The sequence below is a fragment of the Oncorhynchus gorbuscha genome, linkage group LG26 (assembly GCF_021184085.1).
Source record: "Oncorhynchus gorbuscha isolate QuinsamMale2020 ecotype Even-year linkage group LG26, OgorEven_v1.0, whole genome shotgun sequence".
NCBI classification, from domain to species: Eukaryota; Metazoa; Chordata; class Actinopteri; order Salmoniformes; family Salmonidae; genus Oncorhynchus; species Oncorhynchus gorbuscha.
The window spans coordinates 30,976,675-30,993,665 of NC_060198.1; the positions used below are offsets into that span (position 1 = coordinate 30,976,675).

The window sequence follows — 16,991 nt, forward strand, 5'->3', positions numbered from 1 at the left end:
CAGTCAATCTCTGGTGTGGCTTGAGTGGAGAGAGGGATATTGATGGTTAGCCAGGGAGAAATTCAGTCTGACAGATACAGCTGCACACACACAAGCATTCAGACTGGATGAAGAAAAGGTTCCTCTGTCTCTGAGAAGAAGGCCTCGTCTGGTGCTGGGGCCTACAAATATTCTGGACAAACCCAATATGTTTAATGTGTCCCTCTCCTCTACTCCAGAGATGGGACTTGTTTCTAAAATGCCTCGATCAGTCTGGTCTTCCCCAAGGAGACATCAAACATCCCAAAATACCAACAGCTACATGCACAGTCAGACACTCAGCGAACGGGAAACATTTTTTTTTTGGGGGGACAACACTTAGAAATACTTAAATGGTCTATAATTTATCTTTAATATATAACTCTAGAACTTTTCAGAACTTTTATCGAAAAAGAACGAACCAAATGAATCCAATACGTGTCAACAGAATTTTCTTATGTTATTGATTAACACATTTATTTGATTGATTAACGCCAAACTGAGATGGTTGTGATGAGCTGTCATCCTAAGAATATTGGCAGATGAATTGTCCACAGCAGAATTGACAGGCGCAGGTGAATAAATCAATTGTTTTTCTATTCATCCTTTGGAGCGAGTCTTCTGTTTTGATTCCTCTTCAGCTGAATGTCAAAGCCAAGTAATGGGCATGTGAACCTTGAGGTTTCTATAGCAACTCAACAACGTCTGTTTGTTACAGCCTGCTCCTAAAATATGAACAGCTAGATTGTTAATGACGGCGCCTATTTTATTTGTGAGGGAGAAAAACACCTGTGACGCTCTGAGCAGAACCTTTTGTAATTATTACTTTGATCTGTTGAATTATTAAACACTGGCTCTTTAAAAGACTTGAGGAGCTACAGCGACCCAACACTATTGGTACACAGGGGAGATTGGGGTTGGTTGTCTCAGGGGTGGGTTGTCTCAGGGGTGGGTTGTCTCAGGGGTGGGTTGTCTCAGGGGTGGGTTGTCTCAGGGGTGGGTTGTCTCAGGGGTGGGTTGTCTCAGGGGTGGGTTGTCTCAGGGGTGGGTTGTCTCAGATGTGGGTTGTGGTTTGTCTCAGGGGTGGTTTGTGGTTTGTCTCAGGGGTGGTTTGTCTCCGAGGTGGGTTCTCTCAGGGGTGGGTTGTCTCAGGGGTGGGTTGTCTCAGGGGTGGGTTGTCTCAGGGGTGGTTTGTCTCAGGGGTGGTTTGTCTCAGGGGTGGGTTGTCTCAGGGGTGGTTTGTCTCAGGGGTGGTTTGTCTCAGGGGTGGTTTGTCTCAGGGGTGGGTTGTCTCAGGGGTGGGTTGTCTCAGGGGTGGGTTGTCTCAGGGGTTGTTTGTGGTTTGTCTCAGGGGTGGTTTGTCTCAGGGGTTGGTTGCATCACGGGTTGGTTGTATCACGGCTTGGTTGTATCACGGCTTGGTTGTCTCAGGAGTTGATTGTATCACGAGTTGGTTGTCACAGTGCTTGTCACAATTACTCCCAATCTAATATTTTTAAGGGTAATGTGGGAATTTTATAAAATAACTCATCCACCCACCTGGTCAATTTATGTCAATTTATGTCAGCATAACGAAACATTGTGGTGAGGAATTTGTGTATTTTTCCTAGGGAAATCTATCGACCTACATTCGTAAAGTATTCAGACCCCTTGACTTTTTTCACATTTTGTTACGTTACAGCCTAATTCTAAAATTGATTAAATAAAATGTGTTCCTCATAAATCTACACACACTACCCCATAATGACAAAGCAAAAATGTTTTTAAAACAGAAATTCATCTCTTTGACCTGAATGCCAAGCATCATGTCTGGAAGAAACCTAGCACAATCCCTACGGTGAAGCATGGTGGTGGCAGCATCATGCTGTGGGGATGTTTTTCAGCAGAAGTGTCTGTGAGGCTAGTCAGGATCGAGGGAAAGATGAACAGAGCAAAGTACAGCAATCCTTGATGAGAACCTGCTCCAGAGTACTCAGGACCTCAGACTGGGGCGAGGGTTCACCTTCCAACAGGACAACAACCCTGAGCACACAGCCAAGACAACGCAGGAGTGGCTTTGGGACAAGTCTCTGAATGTCCTTGAGTGGCCCAGCCAGAGCCCATGTAAATACGATATTTCAGTTTTTTAAATATTTTTTATAAATTAGCAACAATTTATAAACCTGTTTTTGCTTTGTCATTATTGTGTATTGTGTATAGATTGGTATTCTCACGACATATAAAGCTGAATTTTGTTTGGAATATTGTTACTTCAAAGAAAGGCTTTGCTATTTATAAGACTCGACTCTGTATCCTATATATCTTCATTTCCTGTTACTAAAGGAATGAGCTAGTAGCGAACAACCAAACTCGTACTGTGACATCCAACCCCGTGTTGGGGCTGAGTGTGTTTGATGGCTTAACTCCATATCGGGATACAATTTTTTTTAAAGGCTCCCACATTTCAACCCAAGACATTGTTCTTTCTCCTAATATTCAAACAAGTCTTGTAAATGCTTCCCATCTGAAACAGTTGGGAACAGTTTGTTTATATATTATGACAATATTTTGTGATGTTTGATCATCTGCACGTTTTGGGGGGGGGGGGGGGGCTGTTCGTGCACACAAATGTCTCTCGAGGCAAGCCGAAGTCAGTAGCCTAAGTCTAAGGATTCTAGGATTCTAGGAGTCTAAGGATTCTAGCCTAAGGATTCTTCAATTAAGTGTTTGTCATTCAATGAGCGACGACTCGTTTTCATGCAAATTGTTTCACTTGAGAAATACTGCACCAAACGTCTTAGATCTAAAATCTCAACAAAAATAAAAAAATGTATGACACATTTCATGAGTGAGTTTGAGGAAGAGTATACTGGCTATGGCATCTCAAGATGAACAAACAGTACTATTGCCACTTTTTTCAAGGGAGTATGCAAGCACACTCGTTTGGTTCGACCGAGGCATGCTGACACCTTAACAGTACCAGTGCTGTGAAACACAAGTAAAAAAACAAGCGTGACAATCAACCCCAGTCTCCCCTGTATCAACCCAGCTATGGGAGATGAATTGGATCAGTATCACATCAATCTGACCCATTGATTTGCACTGAAAATGTGACATTCTCCCTCCATCCATTTTGTACCTTCCTGGACTGCAACGAGAGAGATTATAATTAGACCTGGCCCCTGTGTCACCATGATGGCTCTAAACGATCACTCACTCTATCACCACTTGGAGAGAAGAAGGAGGGAGATGGAGGAAGGAGATAGAGAGAGACTTGTCTTCCTCTGCCAGGCAGGCAGCAACCATGGTCGTCGTCTCCCACTGAAGACTGCTCGAGAGAACCCTGAGTGAAGTCTGACTGAGCCGCTGGACGCTCATCATTAGGTTGCATGAAAGCCTGTTTGTGTCCATCATTAGCCATAGAGAGGGATCGAGAGAGAGCCGACACCTATGATCCACACTGGCGCTCATTCCTAAGGATGCAAATGAGGCATGGCTAAAGCACCGGTGTCCGGCCCAGTGTCGACGACCCAGGGTGTAAATGACCCAGATGGGCGTCTGACGTAACGTCAGTTCCAGGTCAGAGACAAACACACGGGGGAAAATATTATAAGCAGTTGTTTCTTCAGTCAGAACTAAATAATCACAATGTAGGTTCTCATCCATGGTTGGAAGGAAGCCCTTATATGTTAGTCATGCGTAAAGAGACATCACATGTAGGACGTACTGTAGATCCCCAGTGAGGAAATGTACCCTGAAGAGGAGATTATTAACCAATAGACAGACATTTCCTGAGGGTGATTGTATTTTCTAATGACTATGACTTGCTCTTTTCAAAGTCCTGTCCTCACCTCAAACACGCGCCATAATTATTCAGGCATTACCGGCTCATTGATTTGTAACACCATTAGAGGGATTTGAATGTCTTAATTCATTATCATTAATATTAAAGAATGCAGGAAAGACCGGAACACTCACACCTAGCAAACATTCTCGATGTGGTGTTTTGGGAAATACTTTCTGAATCTTTGAAGCTGCATCCTCATAACCCTCAGGATGTCTATTCATATGGGGACACAGGCTATGTAAGATCCATGTAAGAGAAAACATTTATTTTGTCAAATAGTTTTTTTTTCTTCTTTTCTGTCATGTTTCAGCATAAACCCAAACACATGAAGTATTCCCCTGTATTCATCTGTATATGTTCGTCTGAGTCTGCATGTCTAGTTGCTTGTTTCAGCTCATAATTAACCTTTTAGACAGCAAAACATGAGCAAAGCTTTTGAATAAATGTTCAAAATAAAATGGAATATTAATAATAAACTGTATTGGAAGAAGCTGTTACCTAGCAACATACAATTGCGTGTGTGTGCGTGCGTGCTTTTGTGTGTGTGTGTGTGTGTGTGTGTGTGTGTGTGTGTGTGTGTGTGTGTGTGTGTGTGTGTGTGTGTGTGTGTGTGTGTGTGTGTGTGTGTGTGTGTGTGTGTGTGTGTGTGTGTGTGTGTGTGTGTGTGTGTGTGTGTGTGTGTGTGTGTGTGTGTGTGTGTGTGTGTGTGTGTGTGTGTGTGAGAGAGATAAATACAGAGAGAGAGCTAGAGAGAGTGAGTGAGACAGAGGGAGAGGGAGAGAGAGAGGAGGGAGACAGAGAGGGAGAGAAAGAGATTGACTGACTCACACAGACCCCTATAATTTGTGATTGTGGGTTTTTCTTAATCACAAATCTGCAAAGAGAACCCAGATGTCAGAAAACACAATTACAAAAGTTAAAAGCGAAAGGTGCCGCTGGTACACTGAACATTGAGCCAAAGTCTTGTTTTGGATACATGGTGTTAAATGTTGATAGACTCAAATAACCTATTTAATCACCACATGACTCGTGATGTAACCAACCTGGTAACAAAGCAGGCAAGCTTGGCATGCCTTCACAAAAATGTCAGGTTAGCTGTCAGATATGAAAGTACCTATTTAATGGGGCTGACACGTTACAAGACTACCATTTTCCAACATAAATAAAATATCTGTACCTTGAATTCTATCACTGTATTGAAGGAATGTTTTTCATGCTCATTAATTAGATGTCTACAGAAATTAGGTATTTTAGCTCTTTGGGGATCCTGTCAAGCTTCCATTGTAAAGACAGACGGGCATTCTCATTCCTCCGTCATCCTCGTCCTGTACTAAACGTACCCTGGCCACAAATAATCAGGGGTGTTACCAACCACCACCTCCTGCTCCCTGGAGACAGTGTCTCAGACAGGGGCGTGGAATGCAATGCATGGGGAGATCAGTGGGCGCTGTGTCGGCTGCCAGCAGACTGCCACGCACCCGCTGTGATGTGACAGGCAGCCCTAATAAAGGTGCGTGACTGAGAGGGGGCCATGTGGACAGCTCCTCTGTCCTCTCTCTGTATAATGAGACAGGGGGTCTGGGCTAGGAGACAGTGGAGGGGGGGGGGAGGGGGAGTGAGGGAGTGTCAGGCCTGTATTGTTGCTCCTGGTGCTCTGCCATACAACTCATTCTAGAACACGGAGACACCTGAAACCCCACCTCTTTAAGGAATACAGGCCTATTTAGATGCACTATTGTTGCTCCACTGGATGTCTGGTGCTCTGCCATACAACTCATTCTAGAACACTCCTCTAGTCTGGGGAGGGAGGAAAAGAGGGGAGGGGGTATTCCCAAGGTGTTCAGTTGTGCCAGTGAATCCCTCCAACCACGAATGTGCCTCATCACCATGGCGACTGGGGATATGAAATTAGCAAGTGGCAGGAGTCCAGGAATTCACCAGCTCAGAGAGAGAAAAAAATCGAATGTATTTTGTATCTTCCCTGGATTAGAATAACGTAACGTTCGATGGCAGACATGGTAGGATGGCTTTGAATCTTTGTTGAACTTCATATTAAGTGTAGTGCAGTGAGATGATTCTTATTGAATCACCACAGATGGGCTGCTGTCTCACCTTCTATCCACTGTCTGTTTATACTGGTCTTAGGCTACCATAAATTCCCAGACACACACGTTATTTAAGTGATAATGCCAGAGAAGCCGTTATTTGGAGGATGTATTGGCACGGGTGTTGTTAGGCCCGAGACGAAGTTGGGGGCTGGCAAACTGTAGCAATATATCCTCCAACCACCGGCTTCGAAGGCAATATCACGTTTATACAACGGGTTCTCAACATATTCAAATAATGCTTAACATATTTGAATTAAAATGAAATTATTCATACTATTTCATCCTTCCACAAGATATAGTCCCTAAACAAATCGAGGGTTGCTGCCCAAGCCGGCTGGTCGTTCGTTCTATCGGTTCGGTTGCCAGAGACGCGACCCAGTCATTCAGTATTTTTGTTCTGTATCTATGGACGTTACCCAGTCGGTCGTTCTAAATGTTCCATTGCCATACTGGCTGGCAACGTTCTTATCCCTTGCTTGCTAGCTAGCCAACGATGACTAACTTACAGTCACGTCAAACAGTGCAGACAGAATAACAATAGCAATTTGTTTATACTGTTTTCTCGTGACATTTAACAATGAGCTAATGAGGCATGATTTCACTGGCATAGAAAATGTGCTCTCTCGTTAGGACACTGTTGTTTAGAGGAGCTAGCCCAACAACACAGCTAACACAATAACTTGAAACTGAAGCTGGAAAGACTGCAAACTAGCTGCACTTAATTTACTTTGACCTTTTTTCAATTGACATTTCTTTGTAAATATCCATAAAAAACGCTGCATGCCTCTCTCTCTCGTCCCGACCCCTACACGTTCATTACTATGGGACAGTTGGATGAACATTGAAACAATGTTGCAAATGTGGTTTATACAAATCTCCCCGTTGAAAACTAAATGTTAGTCTAAAATAAATGTGAGATAATGTCTAGATGCTTTTTATAGTGGAGATCAGGTGTATAACTTTCCTCCCTGGGTTTATGAGACAGTGGATTGCACAGTCAGATGGAACAGAGTAAATAGGAATTTTAATGTCATAGATTTAGCCGGTGGTAATTTGTGGAATAGACACGTCTGGAATGCGCTTTTAACCAATCAGCATTCAGGATTAGACCCACCCGTTGTATAATGACAGACAATTCCCCTCAGACTTGTTGCTGCAGGAAGGAATGTCTGTCTAGTCTAGTGAAAGGACAGGGCTACTGAATCATGTATAATGTAACAGATTGTTCATTATACTCTACTGTATGTGCTGCTGGTTGTGATTGACAGCTCAGCATTAGGTCTCCTTTAGTCTTTTGCTAAATGGAAACCAGGCATTAAGACAGCTTTTCTCTATATAGACCCTTTAGGACAGTTTTGTTTCTATAATCTTAACAGAAAATTCATAAATCATATTTAACAGAATGTGTCAAATGAGAATTTAATTGACAGTCTTATCCCTCTGTATGTTTTACAGGCTGTCTGAGGGGAATGGAGAGTTCTTTGTGCGTATGAATGGCATCCTCCAGAAACAAGAGAATCTGCTGCGTGCTGCCCAGGCTGAGGTAAACCCTAAACCTCCTTATGTTTATTTAAAGGACAGTGCAGTCAAAAATGCGATTTTCTTGTAAATTTTTATTTGTATTTTTTTAAGTAGGATAATGAGGTGGAAACTGAGCTGCACTTCCTAACCTCTTGCCCAATGTATGACCATATTAGAGAGACATATTTCCCTCAGATTACACAGATCCACAAAGAATTCGAAAACAAATCCAATTTTGAAAAACTCCCATATCTACTGGGTGAAATTCCACAGTGTGCCATCACAGCAGCAAGATTTGTGACCTGTTGCCACGAGAAAAGGGCAACCAGTGAAGAACAAACACCATTGTAAATACAACCCATATTTATGCTTATTTATTTTATCTTGTGTCCTTTAACCATTTGTTCATTGTTAAAACACTGTATATATATATAATATGACATTTGTAATGTCTTTACTGTTTTGAAACTTCTGTATGTGTAATGTTTACTGTTATTTTTTGTTGTTTTTCACTTTATATATTCACTTTGTATGTTGTCTACCTCACTTGCTTTGGCAATGTTAACACATGTTTCCCATGCCAATAAAGCCCTTGAATTGAATTGAATGAATGCCCTTTTAGTTTTGGAGCTTTAAAAAACAAACAACAAAAAATGACTGGAATTTCAACCTGTTCAGGTGGGTTGGAGTTTTTGGCCCACTGCATGACATCACAATCTGATCTGATTATTCTGACCAATGACCAGTCATCTTTTATTTGTATATGTATTCTCTTACGTTGAAGGGGTAGGCTCTAGAGTCTAGACAATCCTATCTGCCAGTCAGGGCTGTGCATATAAATATATTTACATTTGTGTCAACACGCCCACAAAATCAGATTGAGCAATGATAAAAAAGTATATTTTGAGTTATTTTCATGTATTAACCACACACAGGGATTTTTTTAGACAGTGATGGAAAAAAAGACTGCATGGGGGATTTAAGCAGGAAGTTCCTTGAAATGAAAATCCTTTTTTTTAAAGGAGACTATAGAGGAAAGGTCTTGGGTAGTATACACATACTTTGCTCTCGCCGGTCCCCTCTGCTATGCCTATGTAACGGGGGTCAATGTGCTGCCAACAGCTTAACTTCCTCCATTGTCCGACTGCCCCACACTGGGATCGAACCAGCAATCCTCTGTTTCACAACACACGTGACCGCCCTCCTTAACAACGTTCCACCCGAAACGTACTGGCTGGATCCCTCGGTCAGGTACATTTCAAGCTTTTTGTGGAGCTAGCTACGGTACGTTCGTAACTCTGTGTTACACAGTGGGCTGTGGGGACAGACGGACAAGGTTGAGAAGGACACTCAAAAGGATGGAGGCTCAGCTGTCACAAGAAGCTGCTCTCCATGGCTCTCTACCCCATCACTTCCCACACAAGAGGAAATAGACTGGGACAGAATGGGGCACTATTAAGATGTTTATCCGAGACCACTTGTTTTCCACCCTCTTCAGCTATTAAAGTGGTGAAAGGGGAACAAAAAGAAAATCAATGATGCATTCATTGCCTCTGTCTGATTGTGTGCCGCGTTTGAAGGCGAAAGTGTTTGGTTGGCGATAACAGCTCATTGTGACTTAACCTCACAACCCTTTCCAAGCCTTATTGAAGCAGTCATGGTGATGGAGCCTGCTTAAGGGAGATTGTGTGGCTCTGAGATTTAACGTTATCTCTCTGTGTGTCTCCGCAGTGCGAAGGGGAAGGTAACACAGCCGCACCACCAGCAGAGCACGTAGACCAGGCATTCGTTCCAGAGAGGTCCAGCAGGAGAGAGGTGAGTAGCCTGGGCTCCCTTGGGTAGAACATTAAGCTCTAGCGATGGAGGGGTATTTTACTTGTTATTGGCCTTTTCTCATATTGTAATGCGATTTGTCTTCCTCTGACGAGGAGTATGACGGATCGGACCAATATGCAGCGTGGTGCGTTGATGTTTATTAACACTGAACACAAAAAAATAAAAAATAACAAGGAGAAAGAAAGAAAACAAAACAGTTCTATCTGGTGATGACAGAGACAGAAAACAATCACCTACAACTAAAATGGGGGAAACAGGCTACCCAAGTATGATTCTCAATCAGAGACAACGAACGACACCTGCCTCTGATTGAGAACCATACCAGGTCAAACACATAAATACTACATAGAAAAAAGAACATAGACTACCCACCCCAACTCACGCCCTGACCAAACTAACACAAATACATAATAAAGGAACTAAGGTCAGAACGTGACACATATCTAGCTCCCCAACTAGAATCTAGTGTTCTGACCCAGTTTGCCTCTATCCTCACACGGCTGTAGCTAGCTACACTGTTGCGTAAACCTCACACAAGAAAGAAAAATGGTGGTTTAAGGCATTCACTGAGGTTGTTTTCTTCCAGCTGGACCTCCTGTATGAAGAGGCTGTTTACACGGTAGTCAACAGGGTGGGCGTGCCCTCGCCAGAGTACGTCACCAATGAAGGCGACATCTTCAGTTATCTGCTGAAGGTACACACACTCCTTTGATCGGCTAAACAGCCCACCTGGTCAAACTCTCTCTCACACACACACACACACACACACACACACACACACACACACACACACACACACACACACACACACACACACACACACACACACACACACACACACACACACACACACACACACACACACACACACACACACACACACACACACACACACACACACACACACACACACACACACACACACACGGCAGAGACCAACAACCACTTACTCTCATACAGATAAGCACACACACACTTATGAATGCACCCTAGTGTGCTGTAATTTACACTTCAAATACTGACCAATAAAAAAGACAAGACCAGAAAGTGCCAAGTAAGCTGAAATAATTACTGCTAGAAAACCAACAGCAGAAATCAGATTGTCTTGTCATGTGACTCCTGTTGTAAACCCCTCCTCTAATCTCTGTCCTCACCAACTGATCCTTGAGGTTCAGTCCGGCGGTAGAGAGCCATGTTTGCTTTGAGACATCTGTAGGAGACTGAGAAGATGTGCTTTGGCTTAGAGCGTTATTAAACATCAAAGCCCAGAGGCCCACTGAGTATTGATGTTCAGCTGTAATATTACATCCATTCAGGCTGTCACTCCGAAGCTGCATCCTTGCTTCCTCTGTCACTCTCTGCTTGAGGTGGTGGACCAGGGCACATGTCCCCATGCTTTGAAGTGACCCCTGGTTCTCTTTGGCCTTTTGAAGATAGTGAGATTGAACCTGTACAGCCATCTTGGGTCGGGCTTATGAGAAGGCAAATCATTGGCAAGGGATGTAATGCTTATCACCATTGTATTATTGTTTCAAATAGTTTTAAAGTTATGCTGTGGTTTATAAAGCATGCAGGTCAAAATTCAGGCAGGAATACAGTTGGATGTGTATTGCAAATATGCTCACAGACCTATGAGGCTCTCTTGCCTAGAGCACCCTTTTCCACTGTCGTCCCTCTCCTAGGTATTTGATATGGGTCAGGAGGAACATGACATCATTCTGCAGAGAGTCCAAGAATCCAAGGTGAGATGCTTCGTTCCACTTCCCATCTTGTCAATTTCCATCTCCTGTCTCCTCTCCTGTCACTTCCTGTATCTCCCATCCGCAGACACACGCCATGAAAAGCTGTATGAACAAGATGTTGTTGTCACTGTGAGGATCTTCCTGTCTGCACCATATAATGTGCCTTTCATTTGTGTTTAGCTATACACTGAGTTTACAAAACTGCTCTTTCCATGACATAGACCGACCAGGTGAATCCAGGTGAAAGCTATGATCCATATTGATGTCACTTGTTCAATTCAATTCAATCAGTGTAGGTGAAGGGGAGGAGACAGGTTAAAGAAGGATTTTGAAGAACTTTTTCACACTCAACAGTTTGTCATGTGTATCAAGACATCCAGCCAACTTGACATAGTTGTGTCACATCATTGGAGTCAACATGGGCCAGCATCCCTGTGAAACGCTTTCGACACCTTGTAGAATTGAGGCTGTTCTGAGGGCGGGGGGGTGGAACTCAAGTATTAGGAAGTTGTTCCTAATGTTTGCTATAGTCGGTGTATAGCATGTTGCATTCACAAGGTTAAAGTAAAATGCATGGAAAGCACTAACTAGCACTATGTACCCGGAGAGACTGAGCTGATGGAGTGTATTGATATACCATAGTGAGGCTCACTGTGCACCAGGAGACATAATGATCTCTGAAAGCCCACTTTGTATGATGCCCTTGACTACCAGCAACCTTTCAAATGTCAGTTTGAAAGAGATGCTGGGCTCTTCTGCAAGACTCCTTGAAAGGTTGTGTGCAGAGAAGAACATATTGTGCCTTTTAACTGTTCCATCCTACAATGATCTCTGTTTCTCGCCGGCACAGCAGTGTCTTTCCACTATAGTGACACACAAAGCCCTGGCATTATACACCAGACAAAGAAAACACACGTGGATTATTCTCTCTTGACAGACTCACGTCTCACACTGCAGTGATTGCTGGTATCTTGTTTACCACTGATGAAAGTGTATTTGTCGAGTTAGAGAATCAGAATCCACATAAAGTTCACCGACTAGCTGTTGTTTTCAACGTGCACTCTATGCCATGTTCAAGGGCCCGGTTTTGGAATGCAGCGTGCTTATGGATCGCTTCAGCGAGATGTCTCACTAATGCACGACTCTTCGCCTGTGTACCGCTGTTACTTTGTGCACTTTGTTTTGCAGAGAGCCAGTTTCACCATGAGGGTGTCTGTCATGAAAGGGAAGAATCTAATGGCGAAGGATGCAAATGGTGAGGGGTGTTTGTGTTCGTTTTCTGCTATCGATGGGAAGCAGCATTCGTTTTCTGCTATCGATGGGAAGCAGCATTCGTTTTCTGCTATCGATGGGAAGCAGCATTCGTTTTCTGCTATCGATGGGAAGCAGCATTCGTTTTCTGTGCGTGGATATGAAATGTCATCGTGTCCATTTGCCAACTCCAACTCCCCATTGATAATGAATGCAATTGTTTATTATTGAAATACGATTAGAACATTTTCAGATCAACTATATTGAGCGAGACACATTGTTCTTTCTGCCTGGAAGAAAAATAAAAAACCTCATGATACAGTGGTTCAACCAAGACACTAGAACCATCATCAAGTCACTGTCCACTTTAGACAACACTGGACCACTTTGTCTAAAAGTACACAGGCTGCTATTACTAGCAGACCAATTGCTTTTGATTCCTGAACCTCAATAAGGTACATCGCTGTCATTCTAACAGTATAATCTCAGTGTGTCTCTGTATTAGTTTAACCCTTACTGTGCCTGGGTAGGGTACAGCGACCCCTATTGCATGCTGGGAATCCTCCTGGGCCAGAGCCCCCGGGAGACAGAGGAGAAGAAGGAGAGGAAGTTCAGCTTCAGGAAGAGGAAGGAGAAGCTGGAGAAGAGGTCCAGTACCAAGGAGGTTCTAGCAGCCACGTGCATCCAGGTGACTGAGGTCAAGCCAGAGACTCTCAACCCAGTCTGGAATGAGCACTTTGTTTTGTAAGTACAGTGCTGACAGTACGCCGATTCTGGAAGTTGTTGGCAGAACGCTTGACATTTCTATGCGTCTCAGAGCCTAACGGTAACAATGCTTGTTTACACAATGTTCAATTATTATATTTTCTTCTTCCAATAGTGACATTGATGATGTCCACAGTGATCTACTGCATATGGACATATGGTAAGATTAAACACAGTGTGTGGGGCATTTCCAATTTCAGTCCAAATTCCAGGTTCCTGAAAACGTCCTACTAACCAACGGTCCTAATAACCTTTGCTCTTCTTCTCAGGGACCACGACGATGACGTCTCTGTCGCAGAGGCCTGCAAAAAACTGAATGAAGTCAGCGGACTTAGAGGAATGGGCAGGTAGAACAGGCTTCTGTTTGCTAATGATAAAGTCGGTGAAATAGGCCCTTTAATATAGTGAATGGAGGTCTTGACTGTCAGGTCATTGAGATGCAGTGCTGGTTGATTGCTCTGTGTTATATTTCATGTGTTCATCAGTGCCTTATCCCACCAGGTATTTTAAGCAGATTGCCAAATCGGTGCCTTATCCCACCAGGTATTTTAAGCAGATTGCCAAATCGGTGCGGTCCAATGGAACGTCGTCATCAGGATCATCTGAGGACAATGCTGATGACTTCCTGGGCTGCATCAACATTCCACTGAATGTAATTCTTTAAAGTTACAGTGCTTTCACTTCCCAACTGCTGTCTACTGGTAATGTTTCTTCTTTTATACAGTAGTAATACGTCTTACTTAATGCAGTTTATTCTAATATTTGTATCTATTAGCTATTATAAGTGTTATATAACATTTTATTGATTATACTCCTCCAAATTTGGTTCCTGGCTCACTGTCTATCAGAGAGGCGCAAACACCCGTTATTCATTTATTGTGAATCCATCATAAAGAGTGTGAAGTTTCGGCCTTCACCTTCATCAGACCGGAACGACACTCGGTTTTAATGGATTTTGATTAAATTATAGTTGTATAATGTATGAGAGTGTCGCGTCTCCACCTCTAAAGACATCCACTATTATTTAAGGCAGCACCTCTGTTTTAGTTTTTTTCTGGCTTATTGTCTAGCCCATGGGCAGGCCCTCGGATCAATATAAAAAATACCCCCAAAAAAAAAAAAAAAAATATATATATATATATATATATATATATATATATATATATATATATATATATATATATATTTAGGAATTCAGTCGGGGTCTCAACTTACTGTTGAGAGTTAGAATAGTAGAATAGAAAAAGTGGAATTTCAAACTTTGGCAGTTTGTCAAAGTTATGCCAGTCACTGATAGTCAGTCAATTATCCCATTTCAGCTAAAAAATGTAGATTGATAAGTTAGCTTAGCGGCCAGCTATCTAAACTTTGTATCAGTATCACTCAGATATCATATTAAAAACTGCTAACATATCGCTCCACCCCATTGAAGAATGTGTAGAATTGCAGAGAAATAGCTGTGAAACAGGATGTGGGTTCGCAGACCAGCGCGCAACTCATGATGAGTTCAGACTTTTTGTTGTCCCCACCCTCATCAAAGTTGCCCATCCTTGGTCTAGCCTGTTCGTTGTTCGCCTGTAGGAGGTTCCTGTCATGGGATATGACAAGTGGTTTAAGCTGGAGCCCCGATCCAGTGCCTCCAAGGTCCAGGGAGAATGTCACCTGATTCTGAGGCTCTTCACTACCCAGGTAGCTACTACACTCTCTCTGCTCCACAGTACCTGTGTATTCTACCCACGTCACTTGATCAGTCCACTTTGTTCCCCAGAGAGACACTACACTGAGTAAGAGGGAATCCAAAGAAGTCATTCATAAGAAGATGCTGAGTCAGATTCTGGAGTACGAGCACACTCATATTCAGGTGAAACTCTACTATACAGTGCATTCTATTATCAGGTGAAATGACTGCGATGGCTATGGATGGTTTCCTTATGCTATCCATGTAAATCATCTGTTTTTTCTCTCCAGAAAGAGCCTTATAACTGGAATGGGCAGGTGAGTCCTCCAGCATGGACTGTGCTGTCCCATCATGCTGTGCAAACAGACCTCTCGCCCCTGCAACAGGCCATCATGTAAGTAGCTACAATAGTAACACTTCAATGTAGATCATATGCCAAAGGTATTGCGGTGGTCCAAATGAGAATATCTAAGTTATGCCAAGCTGGTGGAGCCTGTGCCAATAAAGTACCACATTTCTAATTATGAGTTGCACCTTTTCCTTCCTAGTCCTTTTAGGTCTGAAACCATTCATCTCAGCTGAGAGGTGAAGGTCATGTTATGTACAGTAGATGTATAGTAGTATGTATTGCTCTGGTCTTCAGTCGCTGGCAGTGCTATAGCAGCCACCACCGGTCCCAGAGGATGTGCTACACTCTGCTGCTGAGGCTCCTGAGAACCATCGATGCAGAGTGGGATCCCCAAGCTGTGCAGGGAGACCTGGTAGGCCTACTGTCTCCTCACAGCTCCCCTTTGGCTCGCAATCACCTTTCGTCTGGCATTAGGACACCTCATTAACTCACCACTCAACATCCATCATCCTATGACCTAGGGGTCTGTTATTCAATAAAAACCTGGTTGTTTCGGTGCGGTACTTTTTCTGGAAGCTAGACTGAAGCCCAGAAGTCTGTCTGAATGTGCTGTTATTGGCTAGATCGATCATTGTGAGGTTGAGTGATGTGATGATGATGTACTTCCTGTGTTCAGGAGCAGCAGCTGTCGGACAGCTTCAGGCTGTACACGGACCACTGTCTGTGTCTGATGAAGAGCATGCGCCAGGTGTTCCCCTGCGCCAGTCCAGCCGCCGTCACACGCTGCGAGCTCATGCTGAGGTAAACTCATACCACAGGAGGCTGGTGAGGGGAGGAAGTCTCATAGTAATGGCTGGAATGGAATGCATGGAATCACATTAAACCATATGGAAAACGTGTTTCATGTGTTTGATACCATTCCGTTCCAGCCATTACTATGAGCTAGTGCTCCCCAATTAAGGTGCCACCAGCCACCTGTGACTCCACCACCCTTTCTCTCTCTCTCAACACATCACGGCATCAAACACTCGCCAGCGCTGTCATACCAGTCCAAACACTCAACCAAGTCACTAGAATAAAACCACAGACAGAGTACCTAGAACAGTCAAGCCAATAGGAGGGCAGAGTGACTAAGTCATAAGCCTATTGGGAGGGTTTTCTACTTGAATGGTGGTGACTGTGCCAATAAAAGCAGGCTCATGTTGAGGCTCATGTTGCTATGCTCTTTCTCTGTGAGCAGCCCAACGGGGCACTGTACTTCTGTGTCGCACAGACCAGATGAATGGAGATCCTGCAGGGCCTTTTCCAATGAGATTTCAAAGTCTGCCCAGTGATTGACACTCCTACAGAGATCTCTGTGTATTGTGGACACAGACGACACACAAAAAAAAGATGTACTCAAACACATACTAATCGTTCTTGCTGTCAGTCACCTTGACGTAAAGAAGGCTGACAGAAATGACAGGTTAGGCCAGTCAGGGTTGTCTGTTCCAGCAATCATTTGGAACATTTGTGTCCATCAATCGTTTTGATTACCTACAAATCACCTTGCATTGGGCCTTTTTGTCTTTTACTCAGTAATGAGTTGTTGGGCTACAATAACAGGCCCATGTTTCTCTCCCTTTGTGTTTGTGACTCAGGGGTGTAGGACACATGCAGACCATGCCGGCCTTCAAGACTGCGTGCCCCCTTCGAAATGAACTGCATTTGGAAATTGCCACTGTTGTCAAGGTACAACATAAATATAAGGAAGACCTGTTAGCGTTACCACTGTTGCCTGACTAATTCGAATGGCTGCAATCTTTGATTTCAACAGAAAGGTACAGTGGAGTGGTACGAGAGCACAATTTCACAATTCAAACCAGAGGACGGGGTAAGTCGACACCATAAGAATTGA

The 16,991-nt window shown here is 43.5% G+C and overlaps 1 protein-coding gene across 3 annotated transcripts in view; it reads left to right on the forward strand.

Annotated features, from left to right (window-relative positions):
• Positions 1–16,991, forward strand: part of LOC124016512 (BAI1-associated protein 3-like) — a 38,587-nt gene that overhangs the window by 9,103 nt on the left and 12,493 nt on the right. For 2 of the 3 annotated variants that reach the window (XR_006835358.1, XM_046332081.1), the window contains exons 3-18: positions 7,408–7,495; positions 9,205–9,288; positions 9,896–10,003; positions 10,992–11,051; positions 12,240–12,306; positions 12,833–13,046; positions 13,183–13,227; positions 13,337–13,414; positions 13,611–13,719; positions 14,649–14,756; positions 14,836–14,928; positions 15,036–15,139; positions 15,389–15,506; positions 15,771–15,895; positions 16,735–16,825; positions 16,911–16,967. Coding sequence is in view for 2 of the 3 variants with exons in the window: in XM_046332081.1 (XP_046188037.1) it covers positions 7,408–7,495; positions 9,205–9,288; positions 9,896–10,003; positions 10,992–11,051; positions 12,240–12,306; positions 12,833–13,046; positions 13,183–13,227; positions 13,337–13,414; positions 13,611–13,719; positions 14,649–14,756; positions 14,836–14,928; positions 15,036–15,139; positions 15,389–15,506; positions 15,771–15,895; positions 16,735–16,825; positions 16,911–16,967 (1,549 nt within the window). In the remaining variant the exon portion in view is untranslated. Of the gene's footprint in view, positions 1–5,798; positions 5,863–7,407; positions 7,496–9,204; positions 9,289–9,895; positions 10,004–10,991; positions 11,052–12,239; positions 12,307–12,832; positions 13,047–13,182; positions 13,228–13,336; positions 13,415–13,610; positions 13,720–14,648; positions 14,757–14,835; positions 14,929–15,035; positions 15,140–15,388; positions 15,507–15,770; positions 15,896–16,734; positions 16,826–16,910; positions 16,968–16,991 lie in introns of those variants that run through there. The other variant, XM_046332082.1, reaches the window with a different exon arrangement.